The sequence below is a fragment of the Saccopteryx leptura genome, chromosome 3, assembly GCF_036850995.1.
Source record: "Saccopteryx leptura isolate mSacLep1 chromosome 3, mSacLep1_pri_phased_curated, whole genome shotgun sequence".
Taxonomy (NCBI): domain Eukaryota; kingdom Metazoa; phylum Chordata; class Mammalia; order Chiroptera; family Emballonuridae; genus Saccopteryx; species Saccopteryx leptura.
In genome coordinates, this window is record NC_089505.1 from 346,498,399 (window position 1) to 346,516,203 (window position 17,805).

The window sequence follows — 17,805 nt, forward strand, 5'->3', positions numbered from 1 at the left end:
TCTAAAAGCAAACAAACAACTAAAGCTATTTTCATTCAGAAAAAAATGCTTTTTAAAAAACAATAGGAAATCCTCACCTCTCTTTAATAATTGTTTTTCCTCTTTCTTATTTCTTAAGTGAATCCCATTTTTACAGACCCCCGTTGATAACCATGGAAATATCTGCTACCCATTTAATCATTTCTTATCTATCAAAGTAAAACCACTAAGGTAATTATTTTATAGGAGGATAAAACATTTATTTAACTGGAAACACTAATCGTTATTTTCATCATGCTGAAATGTGTGGTTACAAACAATTTCCAATAAAACACTATATATAATAAGCAAAAAATAAGTTAATACACTGTAAACTTACGTACAATTTCATCAATTAACAGGTTTAAGAACAAACAAGCCATTTTGAGACTTTGGAGCTACATTTAGTAGTTTGCAAACACTCAAATCTTATCAACCCCAAGTAAGACACTGAAGGATTAGTTGAGACTTCTCCAAACCAATGACACAAATACAGGTTTATTTTTGGTTACAGTCGCCTGCTATGCACAAGACCATAGGAATGCTGGAACCACATCTGAAAACGGCACAAAGCAAAGCAAGGAGCTAACACACCAGCCTCACAGAAGCTGTTTGGAAAGTGCAAACGTTGCATTTTCTCTTCCTGAACCACTAGGGGAAGAACGGTACCTGGACGACACGGCAGGGTCACGAGCATGCTTTTCTACACCATACTGGTGGGACATTTACTTGAACCAGGTCTCCATGCCTTTGAAGATACCTCTGGTCCTCAACAGGGAACAGGCTTCAACTAAAGATAGTGCAAATCAAACACGGAGGAGCAACACGACAGAACAGAGACCACCCTAGGTGGGCCTGCTGTTTCTCCGCCTGGCACCATACCCACACCACACGGGACAGATTGGCACGCGGGAACTACCACTTCTACCTAGGTTTTGATATGGAAGGCGGTGCGGCGGAGCGAGTGCAGGGCCACCACGCAGCAGCCCCGCAGCAAGGCTCCGATGTTGTAGACGGGATCCGTGCCCCCTCTCTGAGTACTGAAGGCCCACAGGACGGTGGGGACCACGGGGGCAGCCACGGCCAGGAGATCCACCAGGAAGCTGCGGCTCCAGTACTGCCCCCCGACGGGCCCCAGGCCCAGCGGCGGGACGCTGTCCGCCCTCTCCTCCCCGGAGCCCGCGAAGTCCAGCTCCCGCATGAGGCGGTTGGCACGCGCCGGCCCAGCCACCGTGGGGATGGGTGGGGTCTCCACGGGAGACAGAAGGATGGCTGAGTTCGGATTCCTGGGAGTTAGATCAACCACGAACGCAGAGACGGACTCCGGGCAGCTCTCCGGGGAGTCAGGCGCAGACTCATCGGGGGACGCTGCGCTCCAGGGACAGGGCCCCTGCAGCTGGAGCACGTACTCAATGAGCTCCGAGACCGCGGGGCCGTAGGGGACCACGTCGGTCTGCACGGCTCGCTCCACCCCCACGCCGCCCCCCGCCCCCGCAGCCCCGGGGAGCAGCTCCAGGACCTCGGCCTCAGGCGGGGAATGCAGAAGCTCCAGGTCGCCGGCCTCGGCGGTGCTGGCCGTCACCAGCTCATCAAACAAATCGGCGGCCTCGGCCACGCTGTCACCCACCAGCAGCTCGCTGTCGGCCCCCTCCTCTGTGACCTGCTCTTCTGGGGACAGCCCATCGGCCATCTTGCCAAAAGGGGGGTTTCGGGGGAGGCTCTTCTCTGGGGAATCACAGGAGAAGTCCAGACACAGTTCGTCCCGAAGGGAGCCGCTGTGGGCCATCTCCATGCTCTGCAGTAGGGACTCCAGCTTCTTGTTTTGAATGTTGATGTCCGCAAAGTATTTCTGAATGCCTTTATCTTTGTCGGCCAGGCTGCTCCTCATCGTCTCGATGACCTGTTTGAGCTGCTTGATCTCCTTCCTGGCCTCCTTGAGGGCCAGCTGGGCCTCCACCCGGTGGCACTCCTCCTCAATCCAGTCCTCTCTCATGCGGGCCAGCTGGGACTTCAGCTCCACTATTTCCGTTTCCCTGGAGTGAGAAGACAGCAAGGCTGAGAAACAAGGCAACTCGGAGCCCAGCTACGAGCAACTCGGACACCCAGCTGAGGGCAACCCTCTTCCCCTTGAAACACAGAGTTTGAATTGGGTTTGGAATTTTTATTTTTGTAGGTATTAGCCATGAATTAGCCTTCCCCCAATTGTAAAATATCTAAAATAATCATAATAACCAAAATCAGAATAAAAATCCTACTATTTTTTTCCTTTTTGAGCACTCACCACCTGTCAGGCATTGCATTAAGTATTTCATAAGCATTATACTCTATTCAATACTTATATTTGAAATTTAATTATTAGAACACATTTGAGTCTCTTAGTTAGCTTTGATTTTCATAGCCTACCCTTTTATATACCTACAGTTTGTGGAGAGAAAGTCCATTTCATTTTTAATCACCTATCTGAGAAGGCAGAATTGTTCTGATCACATTCTTATGATAATTTAAAAAAATATAAATCATAAAATGCTACGTGTCACAAGGGCTTTGTGAAAAGTTGAGTGTTTATCTCATCTCAGATAAGATGATATTGGATCTATCCTACACAGAAGAGAATCTATCCTATTTTCTTAGATCCTTCGCAGGACTCTATTTCAAGATCTTTGTCAAAAAATTATTCCTGCCTGACCAGGCGTGGCACAGTGCATAGAGTGTTGGACTGGGATGTGGAGGACCCAGGTTCGAAACCCTGAGGTTGCAGGCTTGAGCGCAGGTTCATCTAGTTTGAGTAAGGCTCTCACCAGCTTGAGCGTGGGGTCGCTGGCTCGAGCACAGGATCATAGACATGACCTCACAGTTGCTAGCTTGAGCAAGGGGTCACTCACTTTGCTATAGTCCCCCAGTCAAGGCACATATGAGAAAGCAGTCAATGAACAATTAAGGTGCTGCAATGAAGAACTGAGGCTTCTCATCTCTCTCCCTTCCTGTCTGTCTGTCCCTATCTGTTCCTCTCTGTCTCTCTGTCTCTGTCACACACACACAAAATTCTTCCTTACATATAATTTCTTCACATGTCCTCATATTCTCAGTGGATACAAAGACCAAGAAGTTGGGATCCTGGTATATACGAAGAGATACTATTAGTATTGCTGCTTTAAGTTGAGGCTTGAATAATCTTCCGTTTCACTGCCTTCATCCCTCCCTCCCGTGACTGTTTTGAACCCTCTCATGGTTTCCTCAAATCATAAACCAAAGACTTCCAGAAAGTCGGGTCTGCCTCACAGCAACCTGACCCTGGGTTCACAGCTACCTTGGTCAGGGTCCTGCTCGCCCATCCAAAACTGTGTCAGGGGAAAACCATCAGGCAGACCCTGGCTTGCTCCAACAAAGGTCTTTTCTCTCCAAGATAATATCTCTTAAGCATGGGGCTGCGTTTTTTTTTTTTTCCCTTTCTTTTTTAACCTTAACATTGGCCAAGAATAATGAACCTCTTCCTTCAGCACAGGAATAGCATGCAGGAATCACAATGCACACGGCCATCTGTGCCCTCACAGAAAAGCACACAGCTTCCCAGGGGCCCCTGTGTGTGCGCCATTCGCTGAAATCGTGGTTCCTGTAAGTGCTTCTGCCATTTAAAAATAGTCGGGCACACACCCAACTCCCTGTGTTAAAGCGGTCCACACCCAGAACAAGCAGGCTGTCCTCTCTAACCGAGGAGGGTTCCCTGAACTCCTGAAACATTTGAGAGACTGATGTATGATATATAACAAGAATGAAATCACGTCTCTTCTTTTCTAACGTGCGGTTTCATTTTTTTCAGTCGATAGAACAAAAGCTGCCCTGAACACGGAATGCGGACTCACCTCTCATAGAGTCGGCGCTCGGACTCCCTCAGCTTGGTCTTCAGGTGCCTCACTGTCACCTCCTTCTGCTGCAGAGGAGTCAGGTACTGCTCCGGATTTGGGGGCTTGACCCCGTGATTTTCCCCACAGGACATGTACCTTCCAGACCTCCTGAAACAACCCAAGGAATGAAATGTTACTTTTTGACCCATTTCCTTTTGTATATATATAAAAAAGTTAAGGTGTAGAGAATAGCTTGAGAAGAAATGGCAGTTGTGTGTTGGGATCTGAAGCATCAATAATGTGACCTCACTGTAAAAGGGGACAGTAATACATCTGCCAGTCTTTGGATGTTCATACCTGGAAAATCGGGGTTCTGTGTGTTGGAGGTTGACAGGGGAGAGGGAGGGCTTTCTGTGGCTTCCAAAGGACAAAACAATGCACAACCGCCCATGGGCCTGCCTGTCAGTGCTGAGTGACATGCTGTTATAATACAGGACAAGGAGTGGGGGCTGTTGGGAGGGAAGGCAGGGAACGAGATGACCTAACTTTCCACACAATGTGCCCCGAAGATTCTGATTGTTATTAGTTGAATTCTAATTGTTCCGAAGTCAGTCCCTGGAGGTTGTGTGCTGATTCAGTGGAAAGTTTCCTCCTCCTGACTCCTGACAGGAACGAGGCTTCTCCACTCGCACCAGAGTGTTTTGTAAGAGAAGTGCCCGATGTCCTACAGAGCACCCGCCCTGGAGTCCAGGTGCCTCTCGGGCCCAAACAGGAGCTGCCTTTCCTGCTCTAAGAGGACTGACAGCGAGAACAGGACGCCCAGAGGAAGAGGACTGAAGGCGGGCTGGCAGCTCCCTCCCTGACTGGCCCCAGCCCAAGCCCCTGCAGCGGCCCTGTTCCCCCTCTGCCTCTCCTCCATCCAAGACGGCCTGCGTCCAGCTCCCAGCCCTCCAGGCCTCCGTCATGGCTCCTCTGCGTGTGCAGTTCCTTCTTTCTGCTTCCCCGCCCACAGCCCCCAAGGACTAACTAATTCCTTGTTCGACCTTCAGATCTCATTTCAACTTCACTGTCAGCGAGGCCTCCTCTGATCCCTCCAGACTTGAGTTGGACCCCTGGCCACCTTTTCCATATATATAAATATATATATACACCCTTGCTGAATGATCTTCGTGTGCTTTTGTCGTTAGATGAGGAAAGACTTTCTTCCCTGGGTAGTATGCACAGGGCCCTCTGCTGCTCACTGCCCTGTTCCCCCCACGTCACCCAGAACCTGGCACAACATGGTACTCGCCACCTAGCTGGTATTGAATGAACACACGAGTGGTTCCACTTCTCCTTCCTCTGCAGTCACTACTTGGACTGCTGAAACTTGAGGGAGGGAGGGATGAGAGGAGGTGGCTCGTGTTCCTTCTGTGGCAGCCCTTAAACAATTAGCTGAGTGTGGGAAAAGAAGTGTCTTATTGCAGAAGAAGGCATTGGATTAAGAGTTGCAAAGCTTTTTTTCTTCCACTGACTTGAATGAGAGGAAGGGAGAGAGAGAGAAGCATCAACTCGTTGTTACACCTAGTTGTGCACCTACTGGTTGTTTCCCCCCCCCCTTTTTTTTAGGTGAAAGGAGGAGAGTAGTGAAGCAGTCCTATGCATGTGCCCTAACTGGGATCCACCTGGCAGCCCCATCTGGGGCCAGTGTCCAAGTCCTGAGCTATTTTTAGCACCCGAGGCTGATGAGCTCCAACAGAGCTATCCTCAGTGCCGGGGGTCACACTCGAACCAATTGAGCCACTGGCTATGGGAGGAGAAGAAGGCGAGAAGGTGGTAAGAGAAGCAGATGGTCGCTTCTCCTATGTGCCATGACTGGGAATCAAACCTGGGATATCCACATGCCGGGCCAGTGCTCTATCCACTAAGCTACCATCCAGGGAGGATTGCTTCTCATTCAAGCCCTAACTAGGACTTGAACAGTCACTAAGTTGAGCCAGCAACTCCAAGACTGAGCTGGAGACCTCAGCAGTCCTGACATCGCTCTATCCACTGCACCACTGGCCATGGCCATAAGTTCTTTTTTTTTTTTTAAAGAAAACTTACTATGTCGAACAAACTAGGAACCATGAACTGAAAGATGAACAGTACTCACTCACCTCATGACTGGGCTGCAGTCACTTCCTTTGTAGGAGCCAGAGTTGCTACTACTTGGGGAAGAAGGCGCATAGCTGGGATGGATGTTCACAGGACTCAGCTGACTCCTGCACAGCATGGACAGGAGGTCCTTTTCCCGTGGGGACGGCGGGCTGGTGCCAGACTTGTGCAACGAAGCTCCATTACTCCGTCCGTGGGGACCTCGACTAGGGAAAAAGCATGAAAAAAATGTTAAAACCCTGGGGCTACCGGTGTCCAATGCTAATGCTTGACTCCTTAGAGCTAGCTACTGCTAAGGAAACCCGACTTACGGAGTGGAAAGGGCAGTGTAAGGATCAGCGCCGACCGCCCGGTGAGCAGCCCTCTCCCTGCCCGCCCGGGGTTTTCCCTCCTTGTGCCGCCAGCACAGGCAACCTCTCCCTCTGCTGTTCCTGCAGGTGGTTTCTGACCTCAAAGCTTGTTTGGAATTAAACCCAAATGCCTGCTAGGAACACAAGCCGTGTAACAATCAATTTGGTTTAGGACATTTTGGAAGCCGTTTGGAAGAGGTGGTTTTTGTTCCGGGACACCTGTTTCAGTTTTTAAATATTTGGCTTTGGTTCAGATTGGGGTAAAGAAATAGGGGTGATTCCTTTGGGGGATAGGGGAGAAGGGGTTGCCCAAAAAGAAGAAGGAAATAGGATAGATATATAGACAAAAATGTATCAAGTCTATCATTTTCACCATCTGGTTTTTTTTTTTCCTTTTTTTTTTTCCTTCCCCAATAACTTAGCACAACTATTATCATTAAAGTGCTGAATGTTGCAACAGCCCTCTGTTTGTTCCCTGGTCTCTTGTCTTGCTCCCTCCAGCAAGAAGGCTGACCCCAAGGCCGGAGTAGCCATTCTAAAATGGAATTTGAATAGCACTGCCCTTCTCAAAGCCATTCTCTGCCTCCCATTGCCTCCAGAAAAAAGGCCGAGCTCCTTAACATGCTCACAGGTCCACCCCCCCCCACTGACCTACCCATCCTGTTGCTGGCCCCCAGTCCAGCATTCCAAATGACTTACAGTTTCCTGACAATCCACGCTCTCCACCATCTCTATTATTTTTAATTTATCATTTTCTTTGCCTAGAATGCTCTCCTTCTGATCCCTGCCCTAAGCCTCTGGATACCTTCTACTTCAAAACTCACCGGAACCTACTCCAAGCAGCCTTCTCTGGCTCCTTCCTTCCCCAGGCCGCTGTAAAGACTCCTGCATGCTCTGTGCAAACTTCCATTGGGACACTTACCACCCTGCCTCATAACTACAAATGTGCTTGTCTTTCCTGCTAGCCCAAGGCATGCTGAGGGAAGGACCACAGTCTGGTCTTCTACATTCCCACTGCCGCCCACGAGAGATGCTCCCTAACTGACTGATAACTGAATAAACCGGGCTCATGTCCTGGCACTGACACTTGCTAGGAGCTTAGGCAAATAAGCCACTTAATATATGGGGCTAGATGATAACTTATTCTGTCTTCCTCACGGAGTTGATGCGAGAAATCACAGAATGCACGTTAAGTGCATTCAATAAACTGTTAAGGGCAATTCAACGGCAGGGTATTATTACAGAATCAACTTGTTTGGACTTCCCTGTTAACCTAGTTCCAGCGGAAACATTTTTGAGAATGTTGAAATTACTTAAATAGCATAACAATTCTGGGTCAGGAAGATTTCTTGATGACATTACAAGAAAACAAAAGGGAACAAGATACCTCTCATAGAGCAGCCCTGCTTTTTGACAATCCACGCCTTGCCATTTTAATTACGGCTGCATCCAACTGGCAGATCTCAGTGAGAGAGTGTGTGTGGGAATATGAGAGTGCATGGGGCTATACTTGGCCCCAAGAGCACAATTACTTATTGAAAATCATATACAATTTCAGCTAGTTGTCAACCCAGTAAATCAAACAGAAATGAAACATCACCACGTTCCAAAGTTAAAAAGTTCTTTCCTTTTGAAATCATCCAAATGCACTCTGTCTCCTGTTCATGAAAAGGGGACACTTTATAAGGAACAGATGGGCTGATGGCTTTGAGACAAACTGGCTTCAGCAGCCCAGGGCTGGGGAGGACTCCAGTGGGAGCTGAACAGAACACAGATCCGCTTCTCCACACTTTACTTCTAAGGCAGGCACCAAATGGCCAGGCGATTTCAGAACACGGCTATGAGAAACTGGGAGGATTAACCATGACAAGTTAGGAGAGAAAGTAAAAAACTACCTCTAATTTTGACCCAGGCAATTCTATTCTGAGGTAACCTTCACCTAGACCTTCTGTGACCACAGCCCTATTACTGATGCTTTATGAACACTGTTCCACTTCATTCTGTCCATCACGCCATATAGCCGGTCCAGTTACTATCTCCCTTTCATGTTCCGTAAAGTGTTCTGTGAAGTAACTGAGGGTCAGGAAGAAAAAGAAAAAAATGACCTAAGAACGCTCAGCTGAACTGAGAGTTAAATCTAGGTCTTCTAACTCTACAGAGATGCCTCCTGCTTTGCACAAATATAATGTACTGTTTGGGCTTATAAGCAGGTATAGCACGTACTACTGGTTAGAGATGTGGCTACTACCTGAATAATTTGTTCCAGGTAATGTGTGGTACATGTACTGAGATACAAATTAAATTAGAGGGGGATTTTGTAAGAACTCACCTGCTATACAGAATAAAGCAAAAACTCTTAATCTATTAAACATTATTAAAGTATAATCAAGTCTGCAAATATATTTCAGGAAATGAATTATTAGACTGTTTGTAGTAACTATCTTTTCCAAAAGAAACTACATGCTTGAAAAGAACTGTTCTGTTCGTTCCATTTAGTTTAGTTCAAATGCTAACATATATGGGCACAAAGAGAATGTTGAAATTACTTAATTTCATAACATCATGAATGATAATAAAACATTTTCAAAGGAGAAGCAGGGATTCCATATTGGTCATGGCTATGAACAAGGAAGCCCAATGCTATCCTCCTTAGCGCACCCTAAATCCCCTGGTTTGGTGGACAAGAATGACGTCCACAGAGAGGAGACAGGACTCTGCTGACCCCAGCCCGCTCCTGGAAACATGGATAAAATAAAATGGAAAGAAAAAGAAAGGAAGACACGAAGAAGGAAACCTCAGAGGGGGCCCAGGTAACTTTCTATTCCCCAGCCATCGTCTTTCACTACAGGTAACATTTTTATCGACACCATCATCATCACTGTCATTACCATGATCACTGTTGTAGGCTGAACTGTGTGTACCCTAAATTCATAGGTTGAAGCATTAAACCCCCAGTACTTAAGAATATAACCATATTTGAAAACAAGGCTTTAAAAAAGGTAAAGAAGTTAAAATAAGGCCGTGAAGGTGGGTTTTAATCTACTTTGACTGGTGTCCTTATAAGAAGAGGGAATTTGAACACAGGCAGGTGAATAAACGGGACAAGTCGGCCATCTACGAGCAAAGGAGAGGGACTGCTGAAGAAACCAATCCTGGTGACACCTTGATCTTATACAAAACGTCTCCAAAATTGTGAGAAGGTAGATTTCTATTGTTTAAGCCACCCAGTCTGTGGCATTTTGTTATGGCAGCCCTAGCAAGTTAGAACGATCATCTCCACCGTCATCACCACCATCACCACCGTTTGCAGAAGCTGGTAGATGCCATTATTATCCTATTTTCCAGATTCAGAAACGGAAGCTCAAGGCTCCAGATCGTGCACCTCATCAACAACAGAGGCTGAACTCGAGTCCTGGTCTGCCTGACTCCAAATCCCAACCTCTTTTTTTTTTTTTCCTCTTTTCACTTCTGCCTCTTCTCAGATTAGGGTTTTAGTTTAAGAAAAAGAATTCCTCAGACATATCAGCAGAGTTGGCCTTCTAGAAGAGGAGATCATTTGTAAATCTCTAATGTTTTGTCTTAAAAATCACCTGTCAAAAATATTCTCTCGCCCTGGATGGATAGCTCAGTTGGTTAGAGCATCGTCCTGAAGTGCAGAGATTGCTGGTTCAATCCCCGCTCAGGGCACACACAGGAACAGATCGATGTTCCTGTTTTTCTCTTTACCTTCTTCTCTCAGGTCAATAAACAAAACATTTAAAAAATATATATTCTCACCAACTCCACCTGTCCCTGATCTCCTCCCCCACACCCTTTACCAAATGTTCCTGCCATTCATCCTCCCAGGAGCTAATTCTCCACAGAGAAAGTTCCTTTATTATAAGAGGAACAAGCTAATTAAACAGATCACTAGCTATTACAGAGTTTGGCATGAATATCAGCCCATCTAGAGGGGTCGTCCTCAATGCATGGTCCTATAGAACACAATGATTATGTGAAATTCCTGAGATAGTTCATCATAAAAATCTACTCATGGTGCTCTGTGCTGAGGTCAGATTAAAAAATAAAGTAAGGATAATGTATAGAACATTGCTAATTTTAATTTTCCATCTTTTAAGATAATTGCCCATAATTCAGCTATTTGTTTAACACATCAATTTTTAACCACTTAGAGAAATCATGGATTCCAGACCAGAATATTTTCTCTGAGAGACGCAGTATTATTGGCATTATCTTGGAATTTAACCACAAACACAAATTCATTTGAAATGCTTATTAAAATTGGTGTGTGTGTGTGTGTGTGTGTGTGTGTGACAGAGAGAGGGACAGACTGACAGGAAGGGAGAGAAATAAGAAGCATCAATTCTTTGTTGCAGTACCTTAGTTGTTCATTGATTGCTTTCTCATATGTACCTTGACTGGAGGGCTACAGATGAGCCAGTGACCCCTTGCTCAGGCCAGCAACCTTGGGCTCAAGCTGGCAATCTCGGGGTTTTGAACCTGGGTCCTCCGCATTCCAGCCCAACTCTCTATCCACTGCGCCACTGCCTGGTCAGGCAAAATTGGCTTTTTTTAAAGGCAATTTGTTTTTTCTTTTGCTCCTTTGTCCTTTGCTACCTTGGACTGTGGGTTTCTGCTAATTTCTTGAATGGGTTAGAAAAATGGTTTCTTCTCAGAGCAAGCCATACCTGATTTATACAGAGAATGTTTATATTCACAAGCTGTGATCCCAGAGGCACGTTTGATATTTGGCAGTAGAATAATTGTGCTTTTTCACTGTGCACTTCACTTTTTTGGTTACAGGTTTGTGTGGTTTCAGCTCTGTTCTTAGTAAACCTCACACCATGGGTCCCAGGGCCCTTTGTAAACATCAGCAAAAGCTTCAGCTTACCCAAGAGGAATGGGAAATATTTGCTTGCTGACTCCTGGAAATGCAAGATCTTAGAAACAAAACAACCTTTTTTCTCTAGGAAAGGACCTTAAAAATTTATGTAGTCCAACCTCTTTTATACAGATTTGGACACTGTGACCCAGAAGAATCAAGAGACTTCCCACAATCTAAAGACAAATCATCCCCACGTGTCTTGTGGCTCATACGTCTCTTTGTTCGGGTCTCTGCTCAGAGCTCACCTGATCGCAGAGGTCTTTTGGAAGCAGCCTATCTAAAATACAACATCCCCCACCCCTTATAGCTCTTATAGCATACCCTGCCTCTTATAGCTTTTCCCTGCATGTTTTAAAAATAATATTATTTATGTATTTATTGTCTTTCTTTCCATTAGAATGAATATAATTTTCATAGAGTTTTGTTTACTGCCATATCTCCAGAACCCGTCTCATAGTAGGTGTTCAACAAATACTTGTTGAATAAGTCGTTGATGGTAGCAGAGAATCCCGTCCCACCAAATGGAAACAGAGGCTCCCATCTCCCCCAGTCTTCTCTTTCCCAATCCAAATAGCATCCATGTGAACCTCTTTGATGCTCACTATCTTCAACACTGACCCAACTGACCCACACTTTACATGTATTAACCAATTAATTATTAACAAGAAATCCTATGAGGTGGGTATGACTATAGCCTTATTTTACAGATGAGGCAACTAAGGCACAGAGGAGCTGAGCAACTTGCTCAGGGCTGCACAGCCTGCCTACAATGCTGGCATTGCAACCACTGCAGCCTGGATCCAGAGCCACACACTCAGCCATTTTGCTCTGTTGCCCCTTTCACTGGTGTCCACTCACGCCTCTGAACCGTGTACTTTCTTCACCCCTTCCCCAAGTGAACGCTGGGGTGCCCAGAAGGTCCCTCTCTGTCCTTCACAAAGATAAAAAATAAAATAAAATCAAACAGGAAGCTCAGCTGAGGAAAGAGTGATGTCCGAGTCTTTGTAGCTAACAACAGACAATAGGTTCTTGAAGAGGAGGTGGGGTGGGAAGTGGGAGACTCGCTTGATGCCCATGTGAGTACACAGGTGAGTGAGGAAGAGAAATAGTGGGCACAGAGCCTAGAGCTGGACGAACCAGAACACAGGTCAAACCGTGGGACCCCAGGAGGAAAGGTGGAGAAAAACACCAATTTCAAATCACTAAAAACAAACAGCCAAAAAAAAAAATCACTCCCTGAATAATAATTAAATGTGAATGGACAGGAACGTGGGTGGCTCTAGAGAAGCAGAGCACAGGTAAGTCACCTGCATACAGCATCCTAAGGATTACAGAGCTGGAGGCAGTGCCTACTTGCGTGAAAAAGCGGACCGCTTGCTCCCCGCGCCAGACATGTGGACCTCAGGGGCGGAAATGCTGCCAGTGCTGCTGGAAGAGCTGAAATCCGCTTCACTACCTGGAAAACAATGGGAGAGAGAGCATGAAGGGAGGGGAGACTGAGCACAGGCCGGCCCCTTCCCTGCCTCCCGAGGTCCCTGGCTGCCTGCGTGCACATCAACCCAGCCAGGGGCCGACTCCAGAGCTCCCTGCCTCTGCTCTGTTTCCCACGAAGCAGACAGGCGAAGGCGCAAACACGAGGACATCGTTCCGTAAACACAGCCTAGAAGCACAGGAAGGCTGGTTGCAGGAAGATGTCCGTCTTCTGGCAGACCCCCAACAGCGACCCACGTGTGGGGAGAAATGCACGCCCTCCTGTGAGTCACACGCTTCCTTGTCAACATCAACGTGCTGGCCCAAACTTGGAGCAGAATGAAAAGCATGCTTGTCAGTCCCAAAGTAGTTTTTTCCAAGAGAGTTTATCTTTGGGCTTTTGTAGTTAGCTAGCCATGCTTGCATTAGGCACGTCAGGGTCTGCAGATAATCAGCCAGTTCGAAGCAGTCGGGGAGAAAGCCAGGGCCCCGATCACTGCTCTGACCGACGCTATCCACCTAGTGACTTTCTCCCACTGCGGCCGCACTTTTCCGGTAAAGAACAGAACCTTAACGAATAGCAGGAACGGAACCCTTCTGAGCAGAATGAAAAAAGTCCACAGTGACAAAACCTCTAAAATTTGAAATTTTAGTTGTATTTTTTTTTTGGGGGGGGGGTTGCATGGATTATTAGCTTATGGCAAAGATCACATTATATCTTGAGTATGGACTAGAATTTGGTTGGTAAGTAGAAACGCTGTGTGGTAGAATAATTAATAGGAATTCATTTCCAACAACAACAAAAAAAACATGTAGTTCTGAAATTGTAATGGAAATATTCCACGCACTAGGGAAAGGAAGGGAAGGGAAGGGTAGGGTAAGGGAGGGGAAGGGAAGGGAGGGGAGGGGAGGGGAGGGGAGGGGAGGGGAAGAGGGGAGAGAAGTAAGAGAGAACAAGTGGGAAGAAGAGAGAAGATTAAAAAAAAAGATGAAATTCCATACATTTTCAGAAAAAAAAACCTAGGTGTATGATTTATTTCACTTTGCCTCTTAACTCCTACAACACAATTTCTGACTCTTCTGGTCTAGAACCCAGAGCTAGCTCACATTTCTGAATTGAGGAAAATATGACTAATTTAAATCCCTCGAGTTTCTAACAGGCAGTGAACAATGATTATAATAAAAAACTTATTGAGTGCCTCATATGTCCAAGCCCTGTACGAGATATATTCTACTCTTTATTTTTGACAACTATGTAAGGCATGCATTAATGTCACTATTCTACAATTGAGGACACCAAAGCTGATTTGTCCAGGACTTGTAAGTAACAAAACCTGCCCAGGACCAAACCCCACACTACCTTTATGGGCCATGCTGCACCCTCAGAAAGGCAGGGGGAAAAGCAGGGACACAGGAGAGTTCTAGAACAAGCATATTCTACCCTCTCGCTAGCTGGCAAGATGAACCATACGTGCACGAGGTGGCCAGACTGGTGCACTGGTGAGTAGCTCCTGTCTCTGACAAGTTGTATTAGTTTTGCTAGAGGGGGAGGGGAGCAGCAGCAAGAGAGAGAGAGAGAAATCTCTTCCTGGCTTCCAGGACCTCCAGGACACTCAGCCTCTTCTGAGAAGGAGATCAAGAATGATCCCTGAGCACACATGATGGTAGTGAATTTCCAGCAGAATCCTGGGAGGATTGCAGTGGCAATTCATCAGGATGGGACGGGCTATTCCTTCTGGATTTCAGAGACTGTCTAATGATGTAATGAACTCTAGAAGCTCCCTGCACTTAATTAGTTGCCTCTGAGAAAGGCCCTGGCTAAGCTGTGTAGCATTTTATGGTCTTCCGGATTCACGATCAGCAGCAGTATTCAGGAACACACTAGTCCTGACAGTCTCATTCCACCAGCTTTGCTTGCCAGGAAATGATCAGGTTGGTTATTAAATCATAAAGACAGATGATTTTTGAAAATAGATACTGTGGCTGCAGCCACCAGGTTTAAAATATTATTTCCTAATATAAAATTATTACTCTGAAACACCCCGTTTTCATTCCTTAGAAGATATACAATAGCCATCAATCATAATTCAGCTGCCCGCATACAAAAGGGAATTCTAGAAGAGAAACAGACAATTGCTGAAAATCCACTGTTCCCTCACAATGCCTTTGATCTGTGGTAATCATGCTCTGTGAACTGAATGGACAGCTTGGTTCTACCCTTTATTGTCACAGGAACTAAGTATGTTGACTCTTACGTATTTATTTGCAGACCTTAAGGTCACTATGTTCCTGTATTTTGCGAACTTACCTTCTGTACACCTGAAAGAGATTGGATGGCTCATTCAGGGTACTCGGTATATGCATTCAGGACTATTTGAATATATGACAGTGAAAAATATACATGCCACTTCTCAACTATTTTAGTTTATACTTTGAAAAAATAGAAACTATCTCCAGTTTGGTTAATGCAATGTAAAGTCAACGCACTCGGTAGCAGGTGACTACTCTCCTCGTTTACTAAGCAGGATAACTAAGAGGAAGGCTGGGGACCTGAACCCTCCCACCCCCATTTATCTATTACCTGGCATCAAAGACACAGGGAAGGAGAGGCACTCTGTATTCATTTCCTTTAAGCAGTGAATGCAACGAGGTTATTGTTATGGGTGCTGTATTTCAATATTTTTTTGGGTTACTAAAATCATACAAAGAGAGTATCTAACCTAAAAATATAGGCCCTGAGTCAGACCGCCAGGTTCATATCTCACCTCTACTGCTCACTGGAGAGAACAATTTAGACATGGTACTTCACTTCTCCGTGTCTCAGTTTCTTAATTGTGAAATGGAGATGATATATCATAACACCTGCCTCAGAGGGTTAGTGTAAGCAATGTATGTGTATGTTCATATAACCTGATCTCCACTGCAAGTTGTCCATAAATGCTAGCTGTTGTTATTATTATTATTTTTTAAAATATTTTTACAGAGACAGAGAGAGTCAGAGAGAGGGATAGATAGGGACAGATAGACAGGAATGGAGAGAGATGAGAAGCATCAATCATCAGTTTTTTGTTGTGACACCTTAGTTGTTCATTGATTGCTTTCTCATATGTGCCTTGACCACGGGCCTTCAGCAGACCAAGTAACCCCTTGTTCAAGCCAGTGACCTTGGGTCCAAGCTGGTGAGCTTTGCTCAAACCAGATGAGCCCACGCTCAAACTTGTGACCTCGGGGTCTCTAACCTGGGTCCTATGCATCCCAGTCTGACGATCCATCCACTGCGCCACTGCCTGGTCAGGCTGTTATTACTCTTAAGAGGTTAAAAAACATTTTTTTTTTGACAGAGACAGAAAGAGTCAGAGAGAAGGACAGACAGACAGGAAGGGAGAGAGATGAGAAGCATCAATTCTTTGTTATGGCATCTTAGTTGTTTATTAATTGCTTTCTCATATGTGCCTTGGCCGAGGGTGGGGGCTACAGCAGTGTGAATGAACCCTTACTCAATCCACTGACCTTAGGCTCAAACTATCAACCTTGGGCTTCAAGCCAGTGACCTTTGGACTTGAGCCAGCGACCACAAGGTCATGTCTATGATCCCATGCTCAAGCCAGTGACCCTGCGCTTAAGCTGGTGAACCCGTGCTCAAGTCAGTGACCTCGGGGCTTCGAACCTGGGTCCTCCATGTCTCAGTCCAATGCTCTACCCACTGTGCCACTGCCTGGTCAGGCAAAGACAACTTTTATTATACTATACATTTCCTTTGTAGATAATTTAGAAAATGGCCCAGAGGGAAAAATGTAGTCTACAAGTCCATCACCAAAAAAAGAACTATAGTTACCTTTTGATATACAATATTCACACTTCATACTTCATACATTATCATGTAACCTAATTGCTTTTCTTTTAATATGTGAATATTTTTAAAGCATGCCACATTTTATTTCATGAAATCAATGAATATGTAAGTTATTTCCAATTTTCCTACTATTAGTAACAAACACTATGTGATCCTATGCATCTTTTACATATTAAGTCTTTTAATTCTCATGATAGTACAGACCTTATGAAGTAGGGGCAATTATCAGTCCCTTTTACAGATAAGGCACAAACAAGGTGACACCACTGATAATGGGGCTAATGCCTGATTGGTGGTGGCACCTTGACACAGAATGCTGAGGTCACTGGCTTTAAATCCAAGTTCACCAGCTTGAGCACAGGGTCACTGGCTTGAGTCTGAGATTGCTGGTTCAATCCCTGGTTAAGGCTCATATGAGAAGCAATCAATGCACAATAAAGTGAAGCAATGAGTTGATGGTTTTCTCTCTCTCTCCCTACCTCTTTCTCTCTCTATCTCAAAAAAAAAAAAGAAGAAGAAGAGTAGATTGGGATCCAGCTCATCTGGCCCCAGGGTCCATGTTCACTGAGTATCTTTTGGCATACAAATTGATACCCTTATCTGTTTATTTCTTTAAAATAAATTTCTAAAAGTAGAATTTTTAAGCCAAAGGCTATGCTCAATTTAAACATTTTTAATATTTCAATATTATTAAATATTAAAGACTCTTAATATTTAATATTTAATGTTTGCCCCATCTGCCTATGTGTAGACACCAAATGGGCGTCCCTGACATCACAGGGAATACTTTGACAAAATATAGGAGACACTGTTTGGCTGTCAGAGACTCATGCTTGAAAAGCCAAAAGGAATTTAAAATATGCATTTCCAAGTCATCCTCATCAATACTGTCTGTGTCCCACATCAATACTGTCATCAATCAGCTGCTACCGTTGGGGAAGAAGGATTTCAGGAGTGAACAGGCAGGATGAACTTGACCCTTTATAATACTGTGCGGTGTCCGTCTTGGTGCTGAGCATCCTGCAGAGGAAAGAAAGCACTTCCCAACTCTAAGCTATGTTCGCTGGCCTGCAGAAATTCTGGTGGCTTTCATCCGGTAGTCTTGCCGGAGTCTACTGGGAGGCATTACTTTATTCATAACGCTAGGGTACTGAGCATTCTCTGCATGTGATGGTAAGGCTGGGAATTAGAGAAGGAAAAATAGAAACAAAAAGAATATATGCAAGAACTGATCATTAGACTTACTGTTAA

General features: G+C 45.3%; 1 protein-coding gene across 4 annotated transcripts in view; it reads right to left on the reverse strand.

Moving 5' to 3' along the window:
• Positions 1-230: 230 nt before the first annotated feature.
• SYBU (syntabulin) overlaps positions 231-17,805 on the reverse strand; it is a 122,549-nt gene continuing 104,974 nt past the window's right edge. For all 4 annotated transcript variants that reach the window (XM_066379367.1, XM_066379365.1, XM_066379366.1 and 1 more), the window contains 4 exons: positions 12,585-12,687; positions 5,999-6,202; positions 3,879-4,028; positions 231-2,051 (listed from right to left, as the gene is read on the reverse strand). In XM_066379367.1, coding sequence (XP_066235464.1) covers positions 947-2,051; positions 3,879-4,028; positions 5,999-6,202; positions 12,585-12,687 — 1,562 coding nt within the window. In that variant the 3' untranslated portion in view covers positions 231-946. The remainder of the gene's footprint in view (positions 2,052-3,878; positions 4,029-5,998; positions 6,203-12,584; positions 12,688-17,805) is intronic.